Raw genomic sequence first — 23,110 nt, 5'->3', positions numbered from 1 at the left:
ATAATGTGTCCGGGAGGATTAAATGGACCTCTCCTCTGAGCCCAGGGGGTCTAAAGGTCACCACGGTACCCTCAGATGCACATGATTCTGTAACTATTAAAAACACATAAAAAAAAGAGCAAGAGGGCAAGACACTAACATTATGTGAGTTAAACTCCTTGTGGCTTCTCAGAGGAGATTGCTGCTTTAAGGGGGGGGCATTGTCACTGGGGTTTTGGTTCTAAACATTTTTCGTATTTTGGATATGTACAAATTCACGGGGAAAAAAAAAAAAAAGAAAGAATGTTGTTTTGAAACGTGTCAATCTTTTCGTACTTTTTGCAGAAATTTTGGGGGTTTGTTTGGTTACCAACTCAAAAGTTCATCCAGTTAATAATAAAAAAATAAATAAAACGAATTGGAGGTGATAACGGATTTCACATGCTTCTCGTTCAATCAGATTCGTGACTTTCGGTTTTTCGAACCTGCCCATTCTTATTAATATAACACTCTTTTTGTGTTGGTGAAATATAATGTCACGTTCTGGTCAATCCTTTCCTTTGACTTTTAGGGGTCAATTCTATAAGTTCCAAAGTGTCCGTCTTCAGCCTAAAAAAAAGTCCCCACTGAATTGAACAGCTGCTGCGGATTATATGTATATCATTTTCCCCTTGGAATGGATATTTACTGCTCTTTCTCTTTATTCTAGGACTCGCATAGTGACAGGATCTGCGTTTGCTTCTCATAACTATTCTACAGCCGGGACATACAAGTTGTCTCTCCAAGTATCTGCGCATTTCCAAAGCTCAAGACATGACCGACATACGGTGCAGAAAACCGGGAGCTTCACGGCTGCCCTGACGTTACTGGGTACTGATCGTTGTAAATACGTCTGTGAACTTCCAGTAAACATATACGGCCACTTTACTGTACTTCCCAGTCATCAGTTATACAAAAATGTCCTGACGGAGCTATGATTTTCCTACTGTAATGCAGCAAAACCAAAATGAAACAAGGAAAAACCAGAGCCATCTCTTACTCGTTTCCTGGTCAGTTCATATAGAAGTGCAACTTCACCTGAGCCCTTTATCAGGCATAGGGTGTACAGGTATATCACCTCCCTACACACACCAATTCATGAGCTCTCCCGTCCCCTGCCACCACGTGATGAGGATGCCAGCGCAGTGACGGTGACTTGGTGACCTAAAGGAAAAGACTAAAGCTGCAGTCGAAGCAATATCCTACATGTGTAGTTTTTTTATAATTTATCTTTTAATAAATCAGTTCTGTACTATGAGAAAATACATGTAGCATTTAAAACAAAAACAACAACTCTGAATGACATGTTTAATGTATTAAAATGTAACAAGCATTTTTTGTTTCTATAGCAACCATTTGCAAAGTCACATCCTCTTCCTCTTCTGAAACAGGCTCTGGCACTCCCCTTTTTGAGCCCTGCCCTCTCTCTAGCAGTGCACCAATTGTATCTAGTGACTGCCTGATCACAGGATCTTCCCCACAGAACTTTGCATCTTTGGTCCTCTTCTGCTGCACTGACAGCCATTAAGTGAACCCCCGAGCCAAATCTTCGCAGATCGATTGGCAACTTAGCTAATTACTTATCATTGTGTGTATTGTATCAAATTACATATTAAAGGGAAAAATAGATAAGAATAAAAGCTGGCAGCTTGGACTGCTGCTTTAAGAGATGTCTCTGTTTTTTCATGGTTCTGTTGCCTTGAGTCATTTGGGGCTGATCTCTTTGCCGTATTTCCGTGATTATTGCGGTTGGACCTCACACTTGGCGTTGGTACCATTTGTGAGACACTGTTTTGTCTACACTGTATTTTGTTGTCCCAACCATACAGTACAAAGGGCTATTCCAAGACCGTGGCTCGAGAATGGTTGTTCACCTAATTGACACATAATAACATTGTAAATAGTCTGGGAAAAAATCCATCCGTCTATTTTAGTCTCTCCCGATTACTTGTGTCTATATTCTAATTTGATGCAGAGAAAGATTTTTTAAAATGCTTCAGATCAGTTAATGAGGACTGCCACAAATGCTTGTTGTTTACCCTAGTTATAAGTGGTTGTTCTAACACCTGTATTCAAAGAGAATTTCAATTATTCCTCCTTGCCCAGTTAGATAAATATCTGCAATGTGAATTACTGAAAAAGTTCAAGTGAAATCGATAGGATTTTTTTTATTTAATACATATTTTGCCCCAGAATTGCTCCACTTTAGCTCTGAAGCATAAAACCCCAAATGCTGCCAGCAGGGTCTCATGGTGTTACTCCGGTATTTGAATACCTGAAACATGCAAGAAAACAGACAAAATAATAGACATAGTATCTCAAAAGGGGGCTTCTCCCGAGTGTGGGGGCCACTCACACAATCAACAAGCATAAGAACAACAACACCAACAATAACCGAAGCATTAGCATACCGAAAAAAACATGCTTACTCCTTTCTTTTGTATCTTTTTTAGCTGTGCAGCATTGTGAGGTTTCGGCTCATCCGAGCCCTTTCTTACGCTTGCATTGATTATTCTTGGTCTTGCTGCCCCTTATGCCATGTCATAACCAGTACTGCCATGCTATGGTACTGCCATGCTATGGTACTGCCATGCTATGGTACTGCCATGCTATGCTGGAAATTACACTACTATAGCGCTATACCCCAAAACAAATCAAATATACAAAATGTTTACAAACAATCTGATGTAACATAAACATAAAATCAAGTAATATATCAAGAAAAAAGTTTAAGAGTATCCACTTAGATGGTAAAGTCCTGCAGCCGTGAGTCCTCTGGGATTATCCAAATCCTATAGAAACAGTCTTTGCAAACAGAGTCCTCCTCAGTGCTGGAACTTTCACTCGTGCGCAATACAATGCATGAAAAATATAAACATGCAGAGAAACAATGAGGTGTAGCACACATAATTAAAGATGCTGTCACCTCTGTGAAAATGGTAACCCTAGATGCTCTTTCACCCTAAACACTCCAGAAATGGTGATGGAAATGACCTTAAACATACACACACCACCACCAAGCAGTTAACCCTTTACTGCCCGGATCAGTATTCTAGGTGTAACCCAATCAATTAAGATGTATCTTATTACACCACAGTACCCCTAGATTACACCGTGAATGATAGTTAATAGAGAACACTGACATCAATGGAGTTGAAGATGAAAAAATTGCACCTCTACCGGATGGACAATTCTCAGCAATAATATGTGGAAAAGAAAAATGAAAACATAGCACAGAACTGCTATATACCATACTGCTATATATACAACATGAACTGCTCTATACTATATACTCGGGAAGTACACCCCTGAGGAAGTGAGACGTCTCTCACGAAACATGTAGGGTGAGGTTTGCGATCTGTTACGCATTCCTAAGTAGCTTTTTTATTGATACCCTTTTGCTGTGGGACTCTGTGAAACTCTATGCCAACCCTGGAACTCCTGTATTGGAGTCGCAGGGACAGCTGAGGATTACCAGGAAGTAATACCAGAGGAGGCTCTACACGTGGACCCACAGAGGCAAGGATCCAAGCAGCCACAGAGGAAAGAGACATCAAAGGGCCCAGACAACCAGGCTTAAAGGGTTGAAAGGCTTACAAAGAACAAAGGAGTTCGTGAGTTTTATTCCAAGTGTTTGTTTTTAAATGTTGGTTCATTAAATGTTGGTATATAGCAGTTCTGTGCTATGTTTTCATTTTTCTTTTACACATATTATTGCTGAGAATTGTACATCCGGTAGAGGCGCAATTTTTTCATCTTCAACTCCATTGATGTCAGCTTTCTCTATTAACTATCATTCACGGTGTAATCTAGGAGAACTATGGTGTAATAAGATACATCTTAATTGATTGGGTTACACCTAGAATACCGATCCAGGCTGTAAAGGGTTAACTGCTTGGTGGTGATGTGTGTATGTTTATGGTAATTTCCATCACCATTTCTGGAGTGTTTAGGGTAAAATAACATCTAGGGTTACCATTTTCACAGAGGTGACAGCATCTTTAATTAATTGTGCTACTCCTCATTGTTTCTCTACATTTTTATATTTTTCATGCATTGTATTGCGCATGAGTGAAAGTTCCAGCGCCAAGGAGGACTCTATTTGCCAATGCTATGCTGCTGCCAGGCTATGGTACTGCCACGCTATGGCACTGCCAAGCTATGCTACTGCCAAGCTATGCTACTGCCATGGTATGGTACTGTGATGGTATGGTACTGCCATGGTATGCCACTGCCAAGCTATGCTACTGCCATGGTATGGTACTGTCATGGTATGGTTCTGACACTATAAATGTCTTAAAGTTGCCCATGAAGGAAATAGGATGCTTCAGATCACTGACTTGTTATCCTGTTTTGATTTTCAGATGCTCTTAAAAATATTACAGTTACGGGTTCCACAGAGACCGGGACTAGGCAACAATTCAATATGTCACTGCATTTCATTGGCAGGTAAGAAAGAAATAGAACCACTAGAACAGAGGACATGGGGTCTGGCTTAGAACAGAGGACAGGGGGTCTGGCTTAGAACAGAGGACAGGGGGTCTGGCTTAGAACACAGGACAGGGGGTCTGGTTTAGAACAGAGGACATGGGGTCTGGCTTAGAACAGAGGACAGGGGGTCTGGCTTAGAACAGAGGACAGGGGGTCTGGCTTAGAACAGTGGACGGGGGTCCGGCTTAGAACAGAGGACAGAGGGTCCGGCTTAGAACAGAGGACAGGGGTTCTGGCTTAGAACAGAGGTTAGGGGTTCTGGCTTAGAACAGAGGACCCCATCATTGTTTTACCTTTTCTAAAGCTACAATCCCACATAATCAGCCAATTGACTTTCTTAAGAGTTTCTGAATAGGGAATGTTTGTGAATCAAGTGTTGTCTTTCCCCTTATCCCACCCTGTCCTTATCAGAAAGCCAATACAGATAAGCGGAGGGGTGACTCTGGCTGTACAAGCACTTTCTGATCACACATTGACATCACACAGTGATATCACACAAAAGGGCGCAGCCAGAGGGAATCAAACCCATGTCTAACATTAATAAATACATTAAACATGCTTATATATAGTTACATAGTTACATAGTAGATGAGGTTGAAAAAAGACGTATGTCCATCAAGTTCAACCTATGCTAAATTTAGACAACAGATACTTTAGCCTATATCTATACTTACTTATTGATCCAGAGGAAGGCAAACAAAAAAACCCAGTGTCATATCAACCAATGATATCTGTCACGGTAGCTTATGACAAGATATAATGAACACCAAATATCTGGGTTGAACTGAACGAGGCTTAGATATAATAAAATATAATTTATTCCTTAAATAAGGTGAACACAGCAATATAATACAATTAACAGGCAAGAAGATAACACTTACTTAGGGTTGGGGAATGGAGAAGTATCCAATAGCAATTCTCCAGCAGTCCAGTGACATTCAAGATGGTATCAGAAGCACAACTCCAGCAATCCAGTGACATTCAAGATGGTATCAGAAGCACAACTCCAGCACAACTAAAAACTGTAGGGTTGACTCAGTTTATATACCTGTGCAACCCTATTCTTAACATTGAACACAGCCTATTGGTGAACAATTATCTGTATCCACTCTCTAATGTGGAGACACAGACTAACAGACTAACCCATGCCCTCAGGTGACAATTAGACTGGCAGAGTTTGTTGATTGACTAATACTTAATCCCTAGACATTGGGTAACAATCAAGGCAGTTACTTTTTGATCACCGTGCTTAGGCTACTCAGCCGTCTGCCCTTCATGACTTATTAGCCTAGCAAATGGCGTCTGCATTTTCAGAACAGATCCAAAATAAATTACATATACACTTTAATATCTACACATATTAATAAGTTCCATTCTGGTGGGCTCAGTGGGTCGACCTTTGCCAGTTTTTAATGCCTACAGTGACTCCACATATTGGCCAAATATGAACTCTATGCGACCTCCAGAACTGGAGATACAGAAATGCACTTTAAAACATTAAAATACATGCTTATAATGAAACATGGGAACAGGGGAACATACATTTTCAAGGTACAACAAGGTGGAAACCTCATCACTGGACTGCAGTCCAGTTAACCCCTTGTCTCTCTGGTGCGGTCAGGGGATGGCCATATGGGGTGCAACCCCTTTAATACCGGGCCACCCCCTTTCTCCCTCTACACCTCCCATTCTTAATGGGTGACCTGTGGCCCACTGGCCCTAACGGGGAGTGGGGCACTGCTGGCACCCTTAACGAACTCAGTCTCAGAGGGATAGTCCTGACATGAAAGCCCATAAGCATTGCTGTTTTCACTACCCTTTTTGTGCTGAATGGTAAATTCAAACTCTTGCAAGACCAAGCTCCACCTTAGCAACTTGGCATTCTCCCTGATGCCCTCTGCAGCCCACTCAGGGGGTTGTGGTCTGTGAGGACCGTGAAAGCCCTTCCATACACATAGGGCTGGAGATTTTTGAGTGCCCACACAATGGCGAAGCACTCTTTCTCAATGGTGGCATAGGCCACCTCTCTGGGAAGTAGTTTTTGGCTGAGGTACACCACAGGGTGTTCTCTACCGTCGTCCCCCACTTGGCTCAACACAGCCCCAATGCCATTGTCCGAGGCATCAGTCTGAATGAGGAAATGTTTGGTATAGTCTGGGGCAGCCAGTATGGGGGCCCCAGCAAGCACAGTTTTCAGTGCCTGGAAAGCAGTTTCACAGGCAGGAGTCCAGGTGATAAGCACAGGCAGTTGCTTCTTAGTCAAATCAGTCAGGGGTTTGGCCACGGCGCTCTACTGTGGGACAAACTTCCTATAGTACCCGGCGGTGCCCAAAAATGCCATGACTTGTTTCTTGGTCTTTGGAACAGGCCACTGAACTATGGCTTCTACCTTGGCTGGCTCTGGTTTGAGGTGCCCTCCACCCACCCTGTACCCTAAGTACAGGACCTCTGCCATCCCTACCATACACTTAGTGGGTTTCAAGGTAAGCCCAGCCTCCCTGATCCTATCTAGCACCACAGCTACATGTCCTAAATGGGAGTCCCAGGAATTACTAAAGACAGCAATGTCATCTAAGTAAGCCCTGGCATAGCTCTGCATCCCTTCCAGTAACCTATTGACCAGGCGTTGGAAGGTAGCCGGGGCATTCTTCATCCCAAATGGCATCACTAAAATCTCATAGAGGCCACTTGGAGTGATGAATGCTGACTTCTCCCTAGCCTCCAGGGTCAGTGGGATTGGCCAATAGCCTTTGCTCAAATCCATGGTGGTCAGATACTTTGCCCCTGTGAGTTCATCTAGTAACTCATCCATGCGGGGCATGGGATAGGCATCTGACACCGTCCCAGCGTTGAGCAAGCGGTAGTCCACACAAAACCGGGTGGTCTTGTCCTTCTTAGGAACTAGGACTACCGGACTTGCCCAAGGACTCTGGGACGGAGTAATAACCCCTAGCATCAGCATCTCCTCTATCTCCCTCTCCATACTGGTCTTGACCTCTGCTGACACTCTATAAGCGTGCTTATGCAGAGGCCGCAGGTCCCCTGTGAGCACTGGGTGTTTTGTGAGATGTGTGGTCCCTGGCATGTCAGTGAAGAGGGCCCCATACTTAGCTAGCATGTCCCTGGCTTCTCCCTTCTGCCTAGCACTCAACTGTGCCCCAATCTCCACCTGCTCCACAGTGTTTCCCTGTCTGCTAGAAATCATAAGGGGTCCTACAAGATCCATCGCTACTTTCTGGAAGGGTTCCCCTATTATCAGTAGGGGTTTCAGGGGTGCCTTCACATGGTCGCCCGCCTTACCCACTCGCTGGCAGCCATCACAAGAGCGGCAGAAAGTGCCCACATCTCGAGATGCCCCCGGCCAGTAGTAACGCTGTAATAACCGGGCTCGCGTCCTGTTGACCCCCTGATGTCCCGCTAACGGAATAGAGTGAGCTACCCATAACAGTTGCTGTCGGTACCCCTGGGGCACTACTAGCTGTCGCTTACCGGTCAATCCCTCCTCTATCCCTGGGTTCCCTTCTTCTCTATACCGGAGTCCCTTCTACCATAGGCAGTGCTCAGTGCCCTCCCCTGCCTGAGATTCGGACGCCCGAAGTCTCACGCCGGCCAGGGTAGGGTCTGTCTTCACTGCCTCCCTAAACTGGGCTCCTAATTCTGGCCACCCCCCAGTCATGTCATTGTCCGGAGAATGGGGAAGGGTGAGGGAAACAGTAAGTAAGTCTGTGGTTGCAACTGATCCTGGCTTACCTCCCCGGGCTCCTCTGTGCCCTCCGCTAACGTTGGTCCCAAAGGCTGGAGGACTGGCGCCGCCGCCATTGCCGCTGTCTGGCTCCGGGTAACCGCCGCCACTGCAGCGGGTTTGGGCACTTGGTCATAGGTGCAGTTCATCGGTCCCAGATAATTGCCAAGAAGAACATCGGCATCCAAACCGGGTAAAACCCCCACCTCCCGCACACCCTGGCCCTCCCCCAAATCCAAAAAGATTCTGGCCACTTGTAAGAAACGTGGCTCTCCGTCAGCCACAGTGATCTGTATCCCAGGGCCTGGGATCAATTCCTCTGGCCGGACCATATCAGGTCGGACCAGGGTCACTGCAGCTCCTGAATCCAGCAAGCCAACTGCTTGCCCGTCACCGACTGTGACCGGGGTGAGATGTCTGCTCCAGCCGTCCATCTGCTGCAGGTCCGCGCTGAGATGTCCTCCGCTCCTGGCTGTAGGCACCGATGAAACCGGGACAGGTGTGGCATGGGACGCCTCGCTGGGAGTTGGTTCCATGACAGGTCCAGTGTCTTTGGTGGAAGCTACCCGCACGCGGGCTACCGGCTTCGCAGCTGGGGTGCGTTGCCCCTGATGGGGTCCGCCGGAACGCAGGGGTTCCGGGCAATCTGGTCTGATGTGACCAGGGCGGTTGCAGTTGTAGCACCGGCGCTCATGCCGGAGCTCCCCCGCCTTTGGTGGACTGCTGCCTGCAGGCGGCCTCTGAGTCCATTGGGGGGTATTGGCAGACCTTCTGGCTGGTGCCGCCGCCGCCTTGGCTACTGTTTTCGCGGTCATCAGGGCTCGGCTGGCCACATAGTCATCTGCAAACCTCGCCGCCTCCTGGTAAGTCTTGGGCTTCTTGTCGTACACCCAAGCCCTCACCGCCGGCGGGCACTGCTCCATGAGCTGCTCCTGAAAGATTAGGTCCAGCAGGCGTTGGTAAGTCCGTGCCTCATAGCCGTCCACCCAGCGTATCCCGTACAAAGCCATGCGGGTCACGTAGGTAACATAGGACTCCTGGGGATGTCTCTCCTCCTGCCGGAATTTACCCCAGTAGGCTTCAGGGGTAAAACCATACTGAAACAATAACAGTTCTTTCAGGTGTTCGTAGCTGGGGAAGCACTTTGTACCGCCGGCACTGCGTTTCAAAGTTCTTTAAGAAACTGTCAATCTGGTCTGTGCCTTCCACGAACTTGGTGAGACTGTGCTGGTCCAGCTTGAGTTCATCTGTGTTGGGTTGGACAGGGGGGCAATAAGCGGGTCTGTTCACTGCCATAGTGATAAACTGCAGCCACTCCTCCGGTGTCCCTCTGTCTCCCCATGCAGTAATCACTGCCAACATTTCAGGGGTGAACGGACTGGTAGCCGCAGCAACCAGTACCCCTCCTGTTGCACTGCTCCCAGGAGGTGCACTCGTTCCCTCCCCGAGATTCCGCCGCCCCGGCACTGGTTCCTTCCCTGATCTCCGGGTGGCTGTAAAAGGGCAAGCTGAGCCGTATCCTGAGGCTCTGCAAGCCGGGCTTCATAGTCACCGATTGCGTCAACCATGTCTGCGACATCCTGGTTCTCATAGGGCAGTCCATATTCACGGCACTTGTCCTTCAGCTGAGCTCGGGTCCACATGTTGGATGAGCCTTCAGCCTCGCTCATGGTTCAGTCGCAGCAGTGAGGTGGTGTTACAACTTGTGTTAACTGTTGCACTACTGTGTGTTCAATATCTTTAGTCCCAGGAACTCACAATTCCCTTCGAGTTCCCACTATATTACAGGGTAATTACCGTACACTGTAATACAGGTTCAGTTCAATCCCGCTGCTGCCACCAGTTAATTATAGAGCTTGTCACGGTAGCTTATGACAAGATATAATGAACACCAAATATCTGGGTTGAACTGAACGAGGCTTAGATATAATAAAATATAATTTATTCCTTAAATAAGGTGAACACAGCAATATAGTACAATTAACAGGCAAGAAGATAACACTTACTTAGGGTTGGGGAATGGAGAAGTATTCAATAGCAATTCTCCAGCAGTCCAGTGACATTCAAGATGGTATCAGAAGCACAACTCCAGCACAACTAAAAACTGTAGGGTTGACACAGTTTATATACCTGTGCAACCCTATTCTTAACATTGAACACAGCTATTGGTGAACAATTATCTGTATCCACTCTCTAATGTGGAGACACAGACTAACAGACTAACCCATGCCCTCAGGTGACAATTAGACTGGCAGAGTTTGTTGATTGACTAATACTTAATCCCTAGACATTGGGTAACAATCAAGGCAGTTACTTTTTGATCACCCTGCTTAGGCTACTCAGCCGTCTGCTCTTCATGACTTATTAGCCTAGCAAATGGCGTCTGCATTTTCAGAACAGATCCAAAATAAAATACATATACACTTTAATATCTACACATATTAATAAGTTCCATTCTGGTGGGCTCAGTGGGTCGACCTTTGCCAGTTTTTAATGCCTACAGTGACTCCACATATTGGCCAAATATGAACTCTCTGCGACCTCCAGAACTCGAGATACAGAAATGCACTTTAAAACATTAAAATACATGCTTATAATGAAACATGGGAACAGGGGAACATACATTTTCAAGCTACAACAAGGTGCAATCCTCATCCCTGGACCGCAGTCCAGTTAACCCCTTGTCTCTCTGGTGCGGTCAGGGGACGGCCATATGGGGTACAACCCCTTTTATACCGGGCCACCCCCTTTCTCCCTCTACAATATCTCATAAGGGGAAAAATAAATTCCTTTCTGACTCCAAGGATTGGCAATCGGATTAATCCCGGGATCAACATCCTTCCCATGTATACTTATTTGATATATCCCTGTATATCTTTCCTTTCTAAAAGATGTCCAACCTTTTTTTGAACAAATCTATTGTATCTGCCATCACAGTCTCCATGGGTAATGAATTCCACATTATAATTGCCCTTACTGTAAAGAACCCTTTCCTTTGTTGCTGGTGAAATCTCCTTTCCTCCAACCTGAAGAGATGCCCCAGAGTCCATTGTACTGACCTTGGGATGAATAGTTCTTTTGAAATCTCCTTGTATTGTCCCCAAATATATTTTTATATAGTTATCATATCCCCTCTTAGACACGTCTTTTCTAATGTAAATAACTCTAATTTAGCTAGCCTCTCCTCATAAGTTAGATTGTCCATCCCCTTTATTAATTTGGTGGCTCTTCTCTACACTCTATCTAGTTCCATAATGTATTTTCTTAGGATTGTGCCCAAAATTGGTCTTACTAATGCTTTGTAAAGGGGCATAATTATGTTTACTTCCCTTACATCCATTGCCCGTTTAATGCAAGATAAGATCTTGTTTGCCTTTGCAGCTACTGCATGACTTTGGGCACTATTGCTAAGCCTGCTGTCTACAAGCACTCCCAAATCCTTCTACATCAAGGATTCCCCCAATTTATCCCCATTTAATTTGTAAGTCGCCTTTTTGTTCTTGCATCCCAAATGCATAACCTTACATTTATCTGTATTAAACCTCATCTGCCATTTACCTGCCCACGTTTCCAGTCTCTCCAAGTCCTTCTGGAGAGAAATTACATCCTGCTCTCATTCTACTAACTTACACAATTTAGTATCACCAGCAAAGATGGAGACTTTGCTCTCGATCCCAACCTCAAGATCATTAATAAACAAGTTAAAAAACAGGGGTCCCAGTACCGATCCCTGAGGTACTCCACTCACAACCTTAGCCCATATGTGTCAGATTTGGCTAGAAAAAGGTACTAATTACCCAAAATGAGACCCTTCAACATGTCACTGGAATTGGTTCACTTTGGTCCCAGGAGAGATTACCCCTCTATCCACTTTGCAATTAGTTATCAGTTTAAGCAGCGACACTCAGGAGCAAATGGGACAAATGCCACAGAATAAACCTGGTCTCCAGCATACAGAAGAGGCAAAAAGCAGTGTACTGCAAAAAGCATAAAGAATACCAACATAAGTACAAAAAAGCAGAGCTCATCACACTGCGGAGATTACAGAATAGTCCATAAGAATGACATAAGTGTGGCATTCAGTATATTTAGTGTCTTGAGAAAGGGCAACACTTTGACAAAACGTCTCCTGCTTCTCTGTTATACAGTAGTTTTACAAACATTGGGGGTGTCCGTCCTCCCAAGAACCTACTTCTTTATTTTTATATTGGATCATAGAGTCTGATATCTTTGTTATACACTTTATATACTTTTGATACCATGGATTGCTGTCCACGTATTATTTTGTTTGGTAATGGGATGGTTCTGAGAAATGGTTAAAACGATTGATGCCTTTTTTTTAAAGCAAAATGAAATGTTGCCCATGACATGTCTATTAGCGGTGCAACCTGTATTTATGGATGGGTCTTGCTGCCCTTATCTCTACCATATATCCCACTTGGCATTATTCTCTTTTGGAACTGCTGCTTAGACATGGAGTGGGTATCCATAGATCTGATTTCCTTATCCATGGTGTAGAGAAAACAAGATTGATAATTATCCTCTCCCCTGTTCAAAGTCCCCAATTGTAGCTGAAAACAAGGCATTTTTTTCAGACTTTCACCTTGATTTGAATAACTTATTTCAGATTTATTTTAAAATGCATTAAACACCTTGTTTTAACCTCCACTGACACGCGTGGGACTGCTCCCTTTAAACTTACTCAGGGATTCACTGAGCTCTTACAAGTGGTATTAAAGTCCAGTCCAGCGTTAACTACCATTTAATTGTATGGCAGTTAGTTCCAGATCAAGCTTTGATGCTAGAGATGTGTGAAGCCTAATTTAGTAAGGTACCCAGTGACCTGTGTACACACTCCTTTATACAACACGTGAACAGAGATACCTGTGAACAAACCTGAAGACATCTTAGATACCTTGGAAATATGCAAATTGTAATCATTTTAATATACTATCCAAATTAGCATATTAACCAGTTATCTCAGGCGTGTTCTCTCTCTCTCTCTCTCTCTCTCTCCTTTTTAGAGCTTGGTGAATCCCCCCTTCACTGTCCTCTAGTTTGGAAGGTTATAACTCGCTCATTGCCAGAAGGTGTCTGTAATGTATGCCGGCCACTTTCTGGTGACTTCTATTTCTGCCTTGCACGAATGTAGGAGAGATGCGACCAATGCATTAACCAAACTCTTACATTCCAATGAACTTCTTCACATCTGTGATGTAAATCAATACAGTATAAATTGAGCTGTTCAATTATTACTAATCATTGGGTTAGTGTATCATACGTTGGCATGACTGGCACAAGACCAACGTCAGCAAAAACAAAGCTAGAAGAACACAAGAAGAACACATCATGTGGTCTCACGGCATCCTTCCCCTTTCGGTCATTCATTGGCCATATGACACACGGTATACTATAGACTGCTGACATTGCTTACTTCGCTTTGACTAAGAAATTATATATATATATATATATATATTTATTTTTTTTACATATATAATCTTTGTTCTGGGCAGTAACCTGATCTTCAATATCAGAACATCAGCGATGTTGACCACTTGTGTTTCAGGTTCCACCTTGTACATCTCATGTTGCTTTTGATTCTTCTGATGAAGGGGTTTCTGCATACTGGGTCAGTTGCACGGACCTTGATAGGGACAGAATAATTAATTGTAGACATGGTGGCTCCTTCTGGATTTTCTACAGTTCAGTCAACAATTTCGTTTTTAGTTTCACTTGTTCAATTCCATTTTTATTTCTCCACACTGCACTTTCATAATACATGTGTATTATTAAATTTGAAAACATTCCAGCGAAGCCTACTGTAAATAATAAATATACATTTTGATTTAACTTTTGTTACATTCCAAATAATTAACTAGCACCAGAGGTCACAGCGCCTTCAAAAAGAAGTGGCGCGGTGGTCTATTAAAAGACCTTGGAAACTTGTTAAATAATGAGGTGGATATAACAATTCAGGCCATTTATGTGACAAACCAAGAGAACTTCTGTTTATGCCACATTATGGCTTGTGCTGTGTGGGGACTAATGTATGTAACTCAATAACATTTTCATTTTTTCCCCAGCTCTCCTTTTACTGTTTGCTGGCTGATAAAGTCTGACTGTGTCTCTTTGGACAGAGAAGAATGCCACCCAGTGGTAATCAATGACACCACCTACATTATAAGACACCTATTTAACGACGCAGGACGTTACTGTCTGAGTGTGAGAGCCCACAATGAAGTGAGCATGCTGCAGAATGATTACAGCATCACAGTATATTCTACAGGTGAATGATGCTTTATTAATTCAACTATTTAAGGGCCAATCCTGCCCACCACTCCCACTTTTTTTTTTTTACCAGGATGGACGACCGCCTGGTTCCTGATGCACATCGGTAAAGGTACTTCCTGGTATTTAAATCCTCCCCGCCACCTGGGCCAATAAGAAGCCGCAACGGATGACATTGCGGCTTCCTATTGGCCCTCATGAGGCACGAGATTTAAATGGCTATTTTGTTTCCTGTGGAGTTGTTAGTAGCGTCGTTACATTCAGTGGTAAGAACCTTAGGAGACCAGGGGGTTCCCGGAGCTGAACATATCTCCCCCTGCTTCCCATGCAGGTAAACACAAAAGGTTACATGGGGAGCTGCCCTCTTCTTAATAAATACAAATCCTTTAATGCTAAAAAGATCTGAAACCACTGGAGAAACGAGAGACGTGCACGTGTGTGGTAGTTTACTTCACAAAACATTAACCTTTTCATTTCATTTTCACCCAAGCTTTTCGCGAAGGATCTCCGTGCGCAGGCGTTTTGCAGGAAGTCGTCCAAGAGGCAACATTTCTGCCAGTTCCTGCAAAAAATTGAGACTTTTTGCCAAAACGACCCGGAAATGAGTAGTAAGAGAAATTAGGGCGAATTTTAACAGGGGTAAAAATCAGACACAAACAAAAAGCTATGGTGGGTAAAAAAAACGTGACACGTGCATAATGGATTGCCAATGTCTGGGGAATTCGTGCAAATATTGATGAATTTGTGACACTTTTGCAAGCGGTGAAGGAAAGCCCAGTATTGGGCAGTTTTGCGAGCTTGCGCAGTGAAGCCGCTAAATTACAGAATACAAAAGGAAGAGGAGTTTTGCGCTACGGACAAAAGAAAAGTCGGTAACTGTTTCGTCATGATAGGAAATACAGGGCAGAGTATTTAAAGCAGCCGTCCAAGCTGCTGGTTTAAAAAATATATAATTATTTGATTCCCCCCCCCCTTTAATATGTGCATTAATACAATCCACACAATGATAAGTAATTAGCTATGTTGCCGATCGATCTGTTCTCCTCTGATCAGTGCAGGAGAAGAGGACCAAATATGCAAAGGTAAATGGGGAAGATCATGTGACCAGCCAGTCACTAGATACAATTGGTGCAATGCTAGAGAGAGGGCAGGGCTCAAAAAGGGGTGTGTTTCAAACAATCCAGGAGGAGCAAAATATAGGGAAATAAAAACAGAAAACAGTGCAAATTTAAGTGCAGACGTTGAGACTCTGATGAAATAATAATGACAATATCTTGGCTCTGCCGGTCTATCTACTCACAAGATGTAAGTGGTAAGTATGCAGTTGGCAGATTGGGCTGCCACCCCAGGAATAGCTGTGTATTGTGGATATCCCTCCAGGCTTATCTCGTCAGGGTAACCATGGTGTACATATGGGAGGAAACAAAGCTACATAGGGCGATCTGTCTTTCCAAAAACTTTATAAAATGAATATAAGCATATAAAATGTGCACTTACAATGTGCCAGAATTAAAAATGCATTTATCACAATCACAGTGATTCTAGGGTTTTTTTTCCGATCTCACCGCCTCCTCTCTGGCTCTGGATGTCAGCCGTCTGCAACCTGGAGCGTTCCAGGCTGCAGACGGCTGACATCCAGAGCCAGAGAGGAGGCGGTGAGATTGGAAAAAAAACCCTAGAATCACTGTGATTGTGATAAATGCATTTTTAATTCTGGCACATTGTAAGTGCACATTTTATATGCTTATATTCATTTTATAAAGTTTTTGGAAAGACAGATCGCGCTATGTAGCTTTGTTTCCTCCCATATGTACACCATGGTCACCCTGACGAGATAAGCCTGGAGGGATATCCACAACACACAGCTACTACCTGGGGTGGCAGCCCAATCTGCCAACTGCATACTTACCACTTACATCTTGTGAGTAGATAGACCGGCAGAGCCAAGATATTGTCATTATTATTTCATCAGAGTCTCAACGTCTGCACTTAAATTTGCACTGTTTTCTGTTTTTATTTCCCTATATTTTGCTCCTCCTGGATTGTTTGAAATACATCTTTCTACTTGGAACCCTGGAAACAGGTTCTACCAGAGGGTTTGAGCAGGGTTTATTATTTGAGCACTAATATCATTTTTTATTGCACTTGCACGTATCACTATTGTATATATTTAAGTTGTTAGCGCCTTATATTCACTTATTCACAATAAACTCAAAAAGGGGTGTGCCAGAGCCTGTTTCAGAAGAGGAAGTCATTTTGTAAATGGTTGCTATAGAAACAAAAAATGCTTGTTACATTATAATTGATTAAAATTGTCATTCAGAATTATTTTTTTTTTAAATGCTATAATTATTTTCTCATAGTACAGAACTGATTTATAATAAAAAAAAAACACACATGTAGGATATGGCTTGGTCTGCAGCTTTAAAGGCATGAATGTGCATTATCCATGTGATGCTTACACCGGGGGACCTGCCTCTTCCTCCTGACACGGTGATGTTTTGTTTTATTGCTCAGGTGTTCCCCCGGCGTGGTTTGTATTTCCCTGCTGCGCTTTCATTGCGGTGGCTCTCGGATTCGTAATCTTCACGGCATTCAGGGCTGGCAATGGCAGCGGCTCACATCCCAAATCACTTGTGGAGGTGTGTTAACACTTTGTGGGTGTGATAGGTACATTAGTACAATGTTAGAATGACACTGTCGTCACACGTAGACAAACACATTAGCACAATGTACCTTGCCACAGTTCTGGAGTGAATGCCGTTTTTTTTTACATTACTGTTACATTTTTGTATTCCTAAACACCTTTGGGATTTATGTGTCAATGTAGAGAAACGGGCGTTTAGACGCACAGCGCTGTTTTTTGGAGCAATGCTGCGTGACGTGTGAGAATGGCTTTTACATCTGACGTAGACTTGTGCTAAATGTGGAGAATTTTGTGGGGCAAATTAAAGCAAACTATAATGACGCAGAATGTGATACATCTCATTATAATCTGTGCACCATGTACCTCCTCCCAACTCCTCCTACTGACTCTCCCCAAGGTACAAGCTGGGACAGAGATGCAGAATGTGACACATCTCATTATAATCTGTGCACCATGTAACTCTCCCCCAACTCCTCCTACTGACTCTCCCCAAGGTGCAAACTGGAGCAGGGACGCAGAATGTGATACATCTCATTATAATCTGTGCACCATGTAACTCTCCCCCAACTCCTCCTACTGACTCTCCCCAAGGTGCAAGCTGGGACAGACACACAGAATGTGAAGCATCTCATTATAATCTGTGCCCCACGTAACTCCTCCCCAACTCCTCCTACTGACTCTCCCCAAGGTGCAAGCTGGGACAGAGACGCAGACTGTGATACATCTCATTATAATCTGTGCCCCACGTAACTCCTCCCCAACTCCTCCTACTGACTCTCCCCAAGGTGCAAGCTGGGACAGAGACGCAGAATGTGATACATCTCATTATAATCTGTGCCCCATGTAACTCCTCCCCAACTCCTCCTACTGACTTTCCCCAAGGTGCAAGATGGGGCAGGGACACAGAATGTGATACATCTCATTATAATCTGTGCACCATGTAACTCCCCCCCAACTCCTCCTACTGACTCTCCCCAAGGTGCAAGCTGGGGCAGAGACGCAGAATGTGATACATCTCATTATAATCTGTGCGCCATGTAACTCCACCCCAACTCCTCCTACTGACTCTCCCCAAGGTGGAAGATGGGGCAGAGATGCAGAATGTGATACATCTCATTATAATCTATACACCATGTAACTCCCCCAACTCCTCCTACTGACTCTCCCCAAGGTGCAAGCTGGGACAGAGATGCAGAATGTGACACATCTCATTATAATCTGTGCACCATGTAACTCCCCCCAACTCCTCCTACTGACTCCCCCCAAGGTGCAAGCTGGGGCAGAGACGCAGAATGTGATACATCTCATTATAATCTGTGCACCATGTAACTCCCCCCAACTCCTCCTACTGACTCTCCCCAAGGTGCATGCTGGGGCAGAGACGCAGAATGTGATACATCTCATTATAATCTGTGCACTATGTAACTCCCCCCCAACTCCTCCTACTGACTCTCCCCAAGGTGCCAACTGGGGCAAACAGGGAGAAAATGGAGAAAATGCTTTGATGTATAGATAATGTGAAAATACTCCAATTTTGCTCCAAGATGTAATTCATACATAGACCCCTTTGCACCAACATACTGCTTTACAATGTTAGTGCATTGGGATCCTGTCTGCCAGCAATAGGAATCATGTATAAAAAAAATACTAATATGGAACAGCCATTAATAATGAATAACTGCCCTTCACTTGAACACATGAAACCTCAGTAATGGCCATGGCTTCTTAGGAAATAGAACCTTACAGCCCATATTTACTAAGCATTGATCTGCCGTACGGTCATATCCGGCGCTAGAAGACACCTTCCAGCCTGTTCAAGTTTTTTTACAGCTATACAGTAGGTTTGAAGCAGGGGGTCTTCGGCGGTGATTCATTTCAGCTCCAGGGACCCCCTGCTTCCCAAGGTACTTACCTCCGCTCCCAAGGGAACCTTCCTCAGAGACACATTAATTTGTTTTGTTTATAGTTGATTTTAGTGGACAACCTATACATTTCATGTTTTTACCGTGTTAACTTTGCGTGCCCATATTGACATGTTTTAGGGGTGCTTTAAGAAGGGTTTATGCTACAATGTATGGCTTCTACCTGTTCTGATATGTGAGAAACACATTTTTTCGCAGACCGTTCTTGGTTTATCTGTAAGATTCCCAGCTACTTATAAATCTAGCACATACTGTAGCACATTTGGAAACTCCAACTATAACAATAGGAAGTCAGGCATACAGTGTTCTCTTGCAGGGTTATATTTAAGACAGCAGTGTCATTTGAATCTCGGTAGCTCCATATGAGGCAAGTTGCAGGTCCCCAGAGCCAAGAGATTAAATATTAAACGTAAACATGACACATTTACACAGCATATTTTTAAACCATTCATGACCTTGTTGACTCCACATTAAATCTGTCACAACACAACACACTGCCAAACACCGAGCTCCCCTTTACCGCGCTATAACCTGCACCACACAGCAATTTCTCTGTACGGAAAATTCGCTCAAGTGGAGGTTCTGATGTCCCGGATTCACATTTTCAGACGGTTTATTGCTCATTTGAGTTGATCATATATCTTTGATGTTTGTAAATGGCTCCACCTGAATTAACATTTCGTTTGATCTTCTCTGCAAGGGGTCCGTATGTACTGTGGGAAGTAGGGTGTTTTGATGTTGATTCCTTACTGAAAACAAATATCCTAGGGCATAAAAAATGATAGTCGACACAAAAAAACCAAAATGTAATTGACAAGATTGTCAATTTAAATCTGAACAGAAGCCTTCTAAGAAAAGGATAGAGACTTTGAAGGATTAACTATTAATACATGTAGCAGATAGACACTTACCTTGTGCACAAACTAGTCAGTTGTAGAATAATAGAGAAGTACCCCAGAGCATTGATTAACCCAAACACAATACAATACAATAATGCCATAAGCTAGCGCTGGTTTTAACACTCCCTGAAAGATGAGAACGTGCCTTTCATTACTGCTGACTGTAGGGTGGTTGTTAACAGCTGCGAAGGTGTCGGATCAGTACAGAGACAGAATGAGACAGAATGTGTCACCCAGCTGTGTGTCTGGGCCTCTTGTTCTGTAATGAGCACAGCCAGTTGCAAACCTTACATTGGTGTATTGATGGGTTGGGGGAGATGGACATTTTTACCCTTCTGTTGGTGATCGAACAGTTGGAGGGGAAAATGTACGTAGGCTGCGAGCGGAAATGTGCCACTGTGTAACAGTACTAGATACATGTTCGGCTCTTTTTCCTTAACCGCTTTGCTGCCAGAGGGGTCAGGAACACAAGGGAACAAAGGGGATGAATCTTCGTGTAATTACATTTTCCTAACTAGCGGTGTAAAGTAATTCCACAAACAGGGATATAGTAACAAAGGAGGGAGAGGGAGGAGGGAGGGGGAGGGAGAGGGAGGAGGGAGAGGGAGGAGGGGGAGGGAGAGGGAGGAGAGAGAGGGAGGAGGGAGAGGGAGGAGAGAGAGGGAGGAGGGAGAGGGAGGAGGGAGAGCGAGGAGGGAGAGCGAGGAGGGAGAGGGAAGAGGGAGAGAGAGGAGGGAGAGGGAGGAGGGAGAGGTAGGAGGGGGTATGATACCTTTTCTTGAACCAACAAGTAGTTGATATGTTACAAGCTTTCCAACCTCTCAGGGTTCTTCATCGGCCATCCCTGACCCTGAGAGGTTGGAAAACTTGTGACAGATCAACTACTTGTTGATCCAATAAAAGTAATAAACACACATTTTGTCACATTGGATGTAGCATTGGGTATCTTTGTCTTTTGGTGATCCAATAAAAGGTATCATACCCCCTACTCCCTCTCCCTCCTTTGTTACTACATGGAAGAAAGGAGCAACACGGCTCCCCACCCTTCTTTGCCACCTTAAGGCTGCGCTTATAGTGACGGCGACAGCAACGTCGCGGCAAAACAAATGCGCCGTTGCGTCGCTGGCACCGCAAGCGTAGCCTAAGGATGACTCCATAAATGACTCATTTGTAAAGGCTTTGCAATTGAAGGCTTCTTGAATAGATCGTGTTGATAGATGTCGTAGATACAGTAGTGTACTGTAGATAGATGGATTGTGGAGATAGATACTTTAGATAGACAATATATACAGTAGATGATTGATAAATAGATGGATAGATAGAAACTGTAGACAGAAGATAAATGACAGATATATAGCAACAGTAGATATAATAGATAGAAACAGTAGATATATATAATAGATAGAGTAGGTAGATATGATAGAAGCAGTAGATAGATCGATTGAAAATAGATAGATACAGTAGATGATAACTAAATAGATAGACACAGTAGATAGATTGAAGATAGATACAGTAGATAGATATTCTAGATACAGTTGGTAGATATAGATAGATATGGACATAATACTAATTGTTCCCTGTGTTGTTTGTTTCTAGGTGGCAGATTTTGATTTCTCTCCAATGTCTGAGAAGAATCAGCCCCTCCCAAAGTATAAGGCACTGGCCCAAGGAAATGGATGCTGTGGTTATTGTGCCATTGAAAAAACTCAGGATGAAAAAGAGACACTTTTAGAAAAGCAGCCACTATTAAAGCCTCTGTGTTCCCCTGTTAGAAGTTACATGCTGTGAGACGCTGGTGTTACTGTTGGTATTAGCTTTGCCTTATCAAAGAACTCAATGCTCAGTATACAGCTCAGTATTGCACATACGTTTAATTGTAAACGTTAAACATTAAATAAAGTTCTGCATGAAACATGATGGGAAGATCATCTTTTTAGAAAGGCAGCTACTCTCCACGTCAGAAAATGTATTGCATTGTAGATTACAAATTAGATTGTAAACTCTTCGGGGCAGGGACTTCTTTAGTTAAATGTCACTTTTATGTCTGAAGCACTTCTTCCCATGAAGTGTTATTTGTATTATTTGTTATTTATATGATTGTCACGTGTATTTCTGCTGTGAAGCGCTATGTACATGAATGGTGCGATATAAATAAAGATATACATACATATGTAGCCAAGCTCCCCGCTTACCTCCGGTGCGGGGAGGAAGGCTGCAGAGGGATATCGGAGCGCCGGAGCTTCGCGGTGGACCCGGTGAGCAGAGCACCGCCATCTTGGTTCTCACGCATGCGCGATCGAAGAGGTGTGCATGCGCAGTGGGGGCAGAGTTGCAGCAGCACCGCAAGGGACTACGTGTCCCAAAATCCCAGAGGAGAGCAGGGAAGAGATAGGTTTTGGTGCGGTCAGTCGGAGAGAGGCAGCTGAGGAAGCAGGTAGTGTCCGGGTGCCAGTGGCTCCCGGACTAGGCCGGACTTCACCCCACAGGCCCCAATTAGACCCAGAGTCACAGTACGGTACAGTGTTGTAGGGAAGGCCCCAGGTAGGGACGTTCCCCTTAGCACTATAGTGACAGTGTTGCTACACCGGTGACCGGACGGCCACGCGGTGCCCTGTGTCTGGGACCAGGCCCAGGGCCTATAGACTTTAAGGAAGATACTCCAGCTGGAGCTCCCTCAAGAGGCGGATACCACCGGTAAGGCGAGAAAGGAGTTGGCAGACCTGCGTCGTGGTATCACGTTGCGGCACTGCTGATCCAGGATCTCCCATATACCCTGGTCTGGCCTGAGACCAGGAAGGTACGACCGTGCACCAACGACCTTACACAGGGGTAGCGCTACTCCACACACTTTTGGTGGGCCTTGTTCTGTGGACACGAGGGTGGTTAGGTGCCCAGGGCTCCTCAGTACATTGGGGGAACCCACCGGGGTGGTTAACATTGTGTTGGGTCAGTGTTGTGTGGGGACGTTGTGTTGGGGGGTAATACTGTGTAACATGGTTCCCTGGTACCCTTCTCCTTTTCCCCTACCTCCGTTGCTCACATAGAGGTGGTGGGGGGATACTGCAGAATGTGCTCCCTGCGGCGGATGCGGCAGCGACAGGCT

General features: G+C 44.4%; 1 protein-coding gene across 1 annotated transcript in view; it reads left to right on the top strand.

Annotated features, from left to right (window-relative positions):
• Positions 1–22,743, top strand: part of TMEM130 (transmembrane protein 130) — a 35,806-nt gene extending 13,063 nt beyond the window's left edge. The window contains exons 3-7 of the mRNA XM_075565474.1: positions 689–849; positions 4,383–4,467; positions 14,335–14,537; positions 17,057–17,181; positions 21,604–22,743. Coding sequence (XP_075421589.1) covers positions 689–849; positions 4,383–4,467; positions 14,335–14,537; positions 17,057–17,181; positions 21,604–21,795 — 766 coding nt within the window. The 3' untranslated portion in view covers positions 21,796–22,743. The remainder of the gene's footprint in view (positions 1–688; positions 850–4,382; positions 4,468–14,334; positions 14,538–17,056; positions 17,182–21,603) is intronic.
• Positions 22,744–23,110: the final 367 nt, after the last annotated feature.

The sequence above is a fragment of the Ascaphus truei genome, chromosome 11 (assembly GCF_040206685.1).
Source record: "Ascaphus truei isolate aAscTru1 chromosome 11, aAscTru1.hap1, whole genome shotgun sequence".
In the NCBI taxonomy this organism is placed as follows: Eukaryota; Metazoa; Chordata; class Amphibia; order Anura; family Ascaphidae; genus Ascaphus; species Ascaphus truei.
This window is presented reverse-complemented; position numbering and strand designations above follow the sequence as displayed.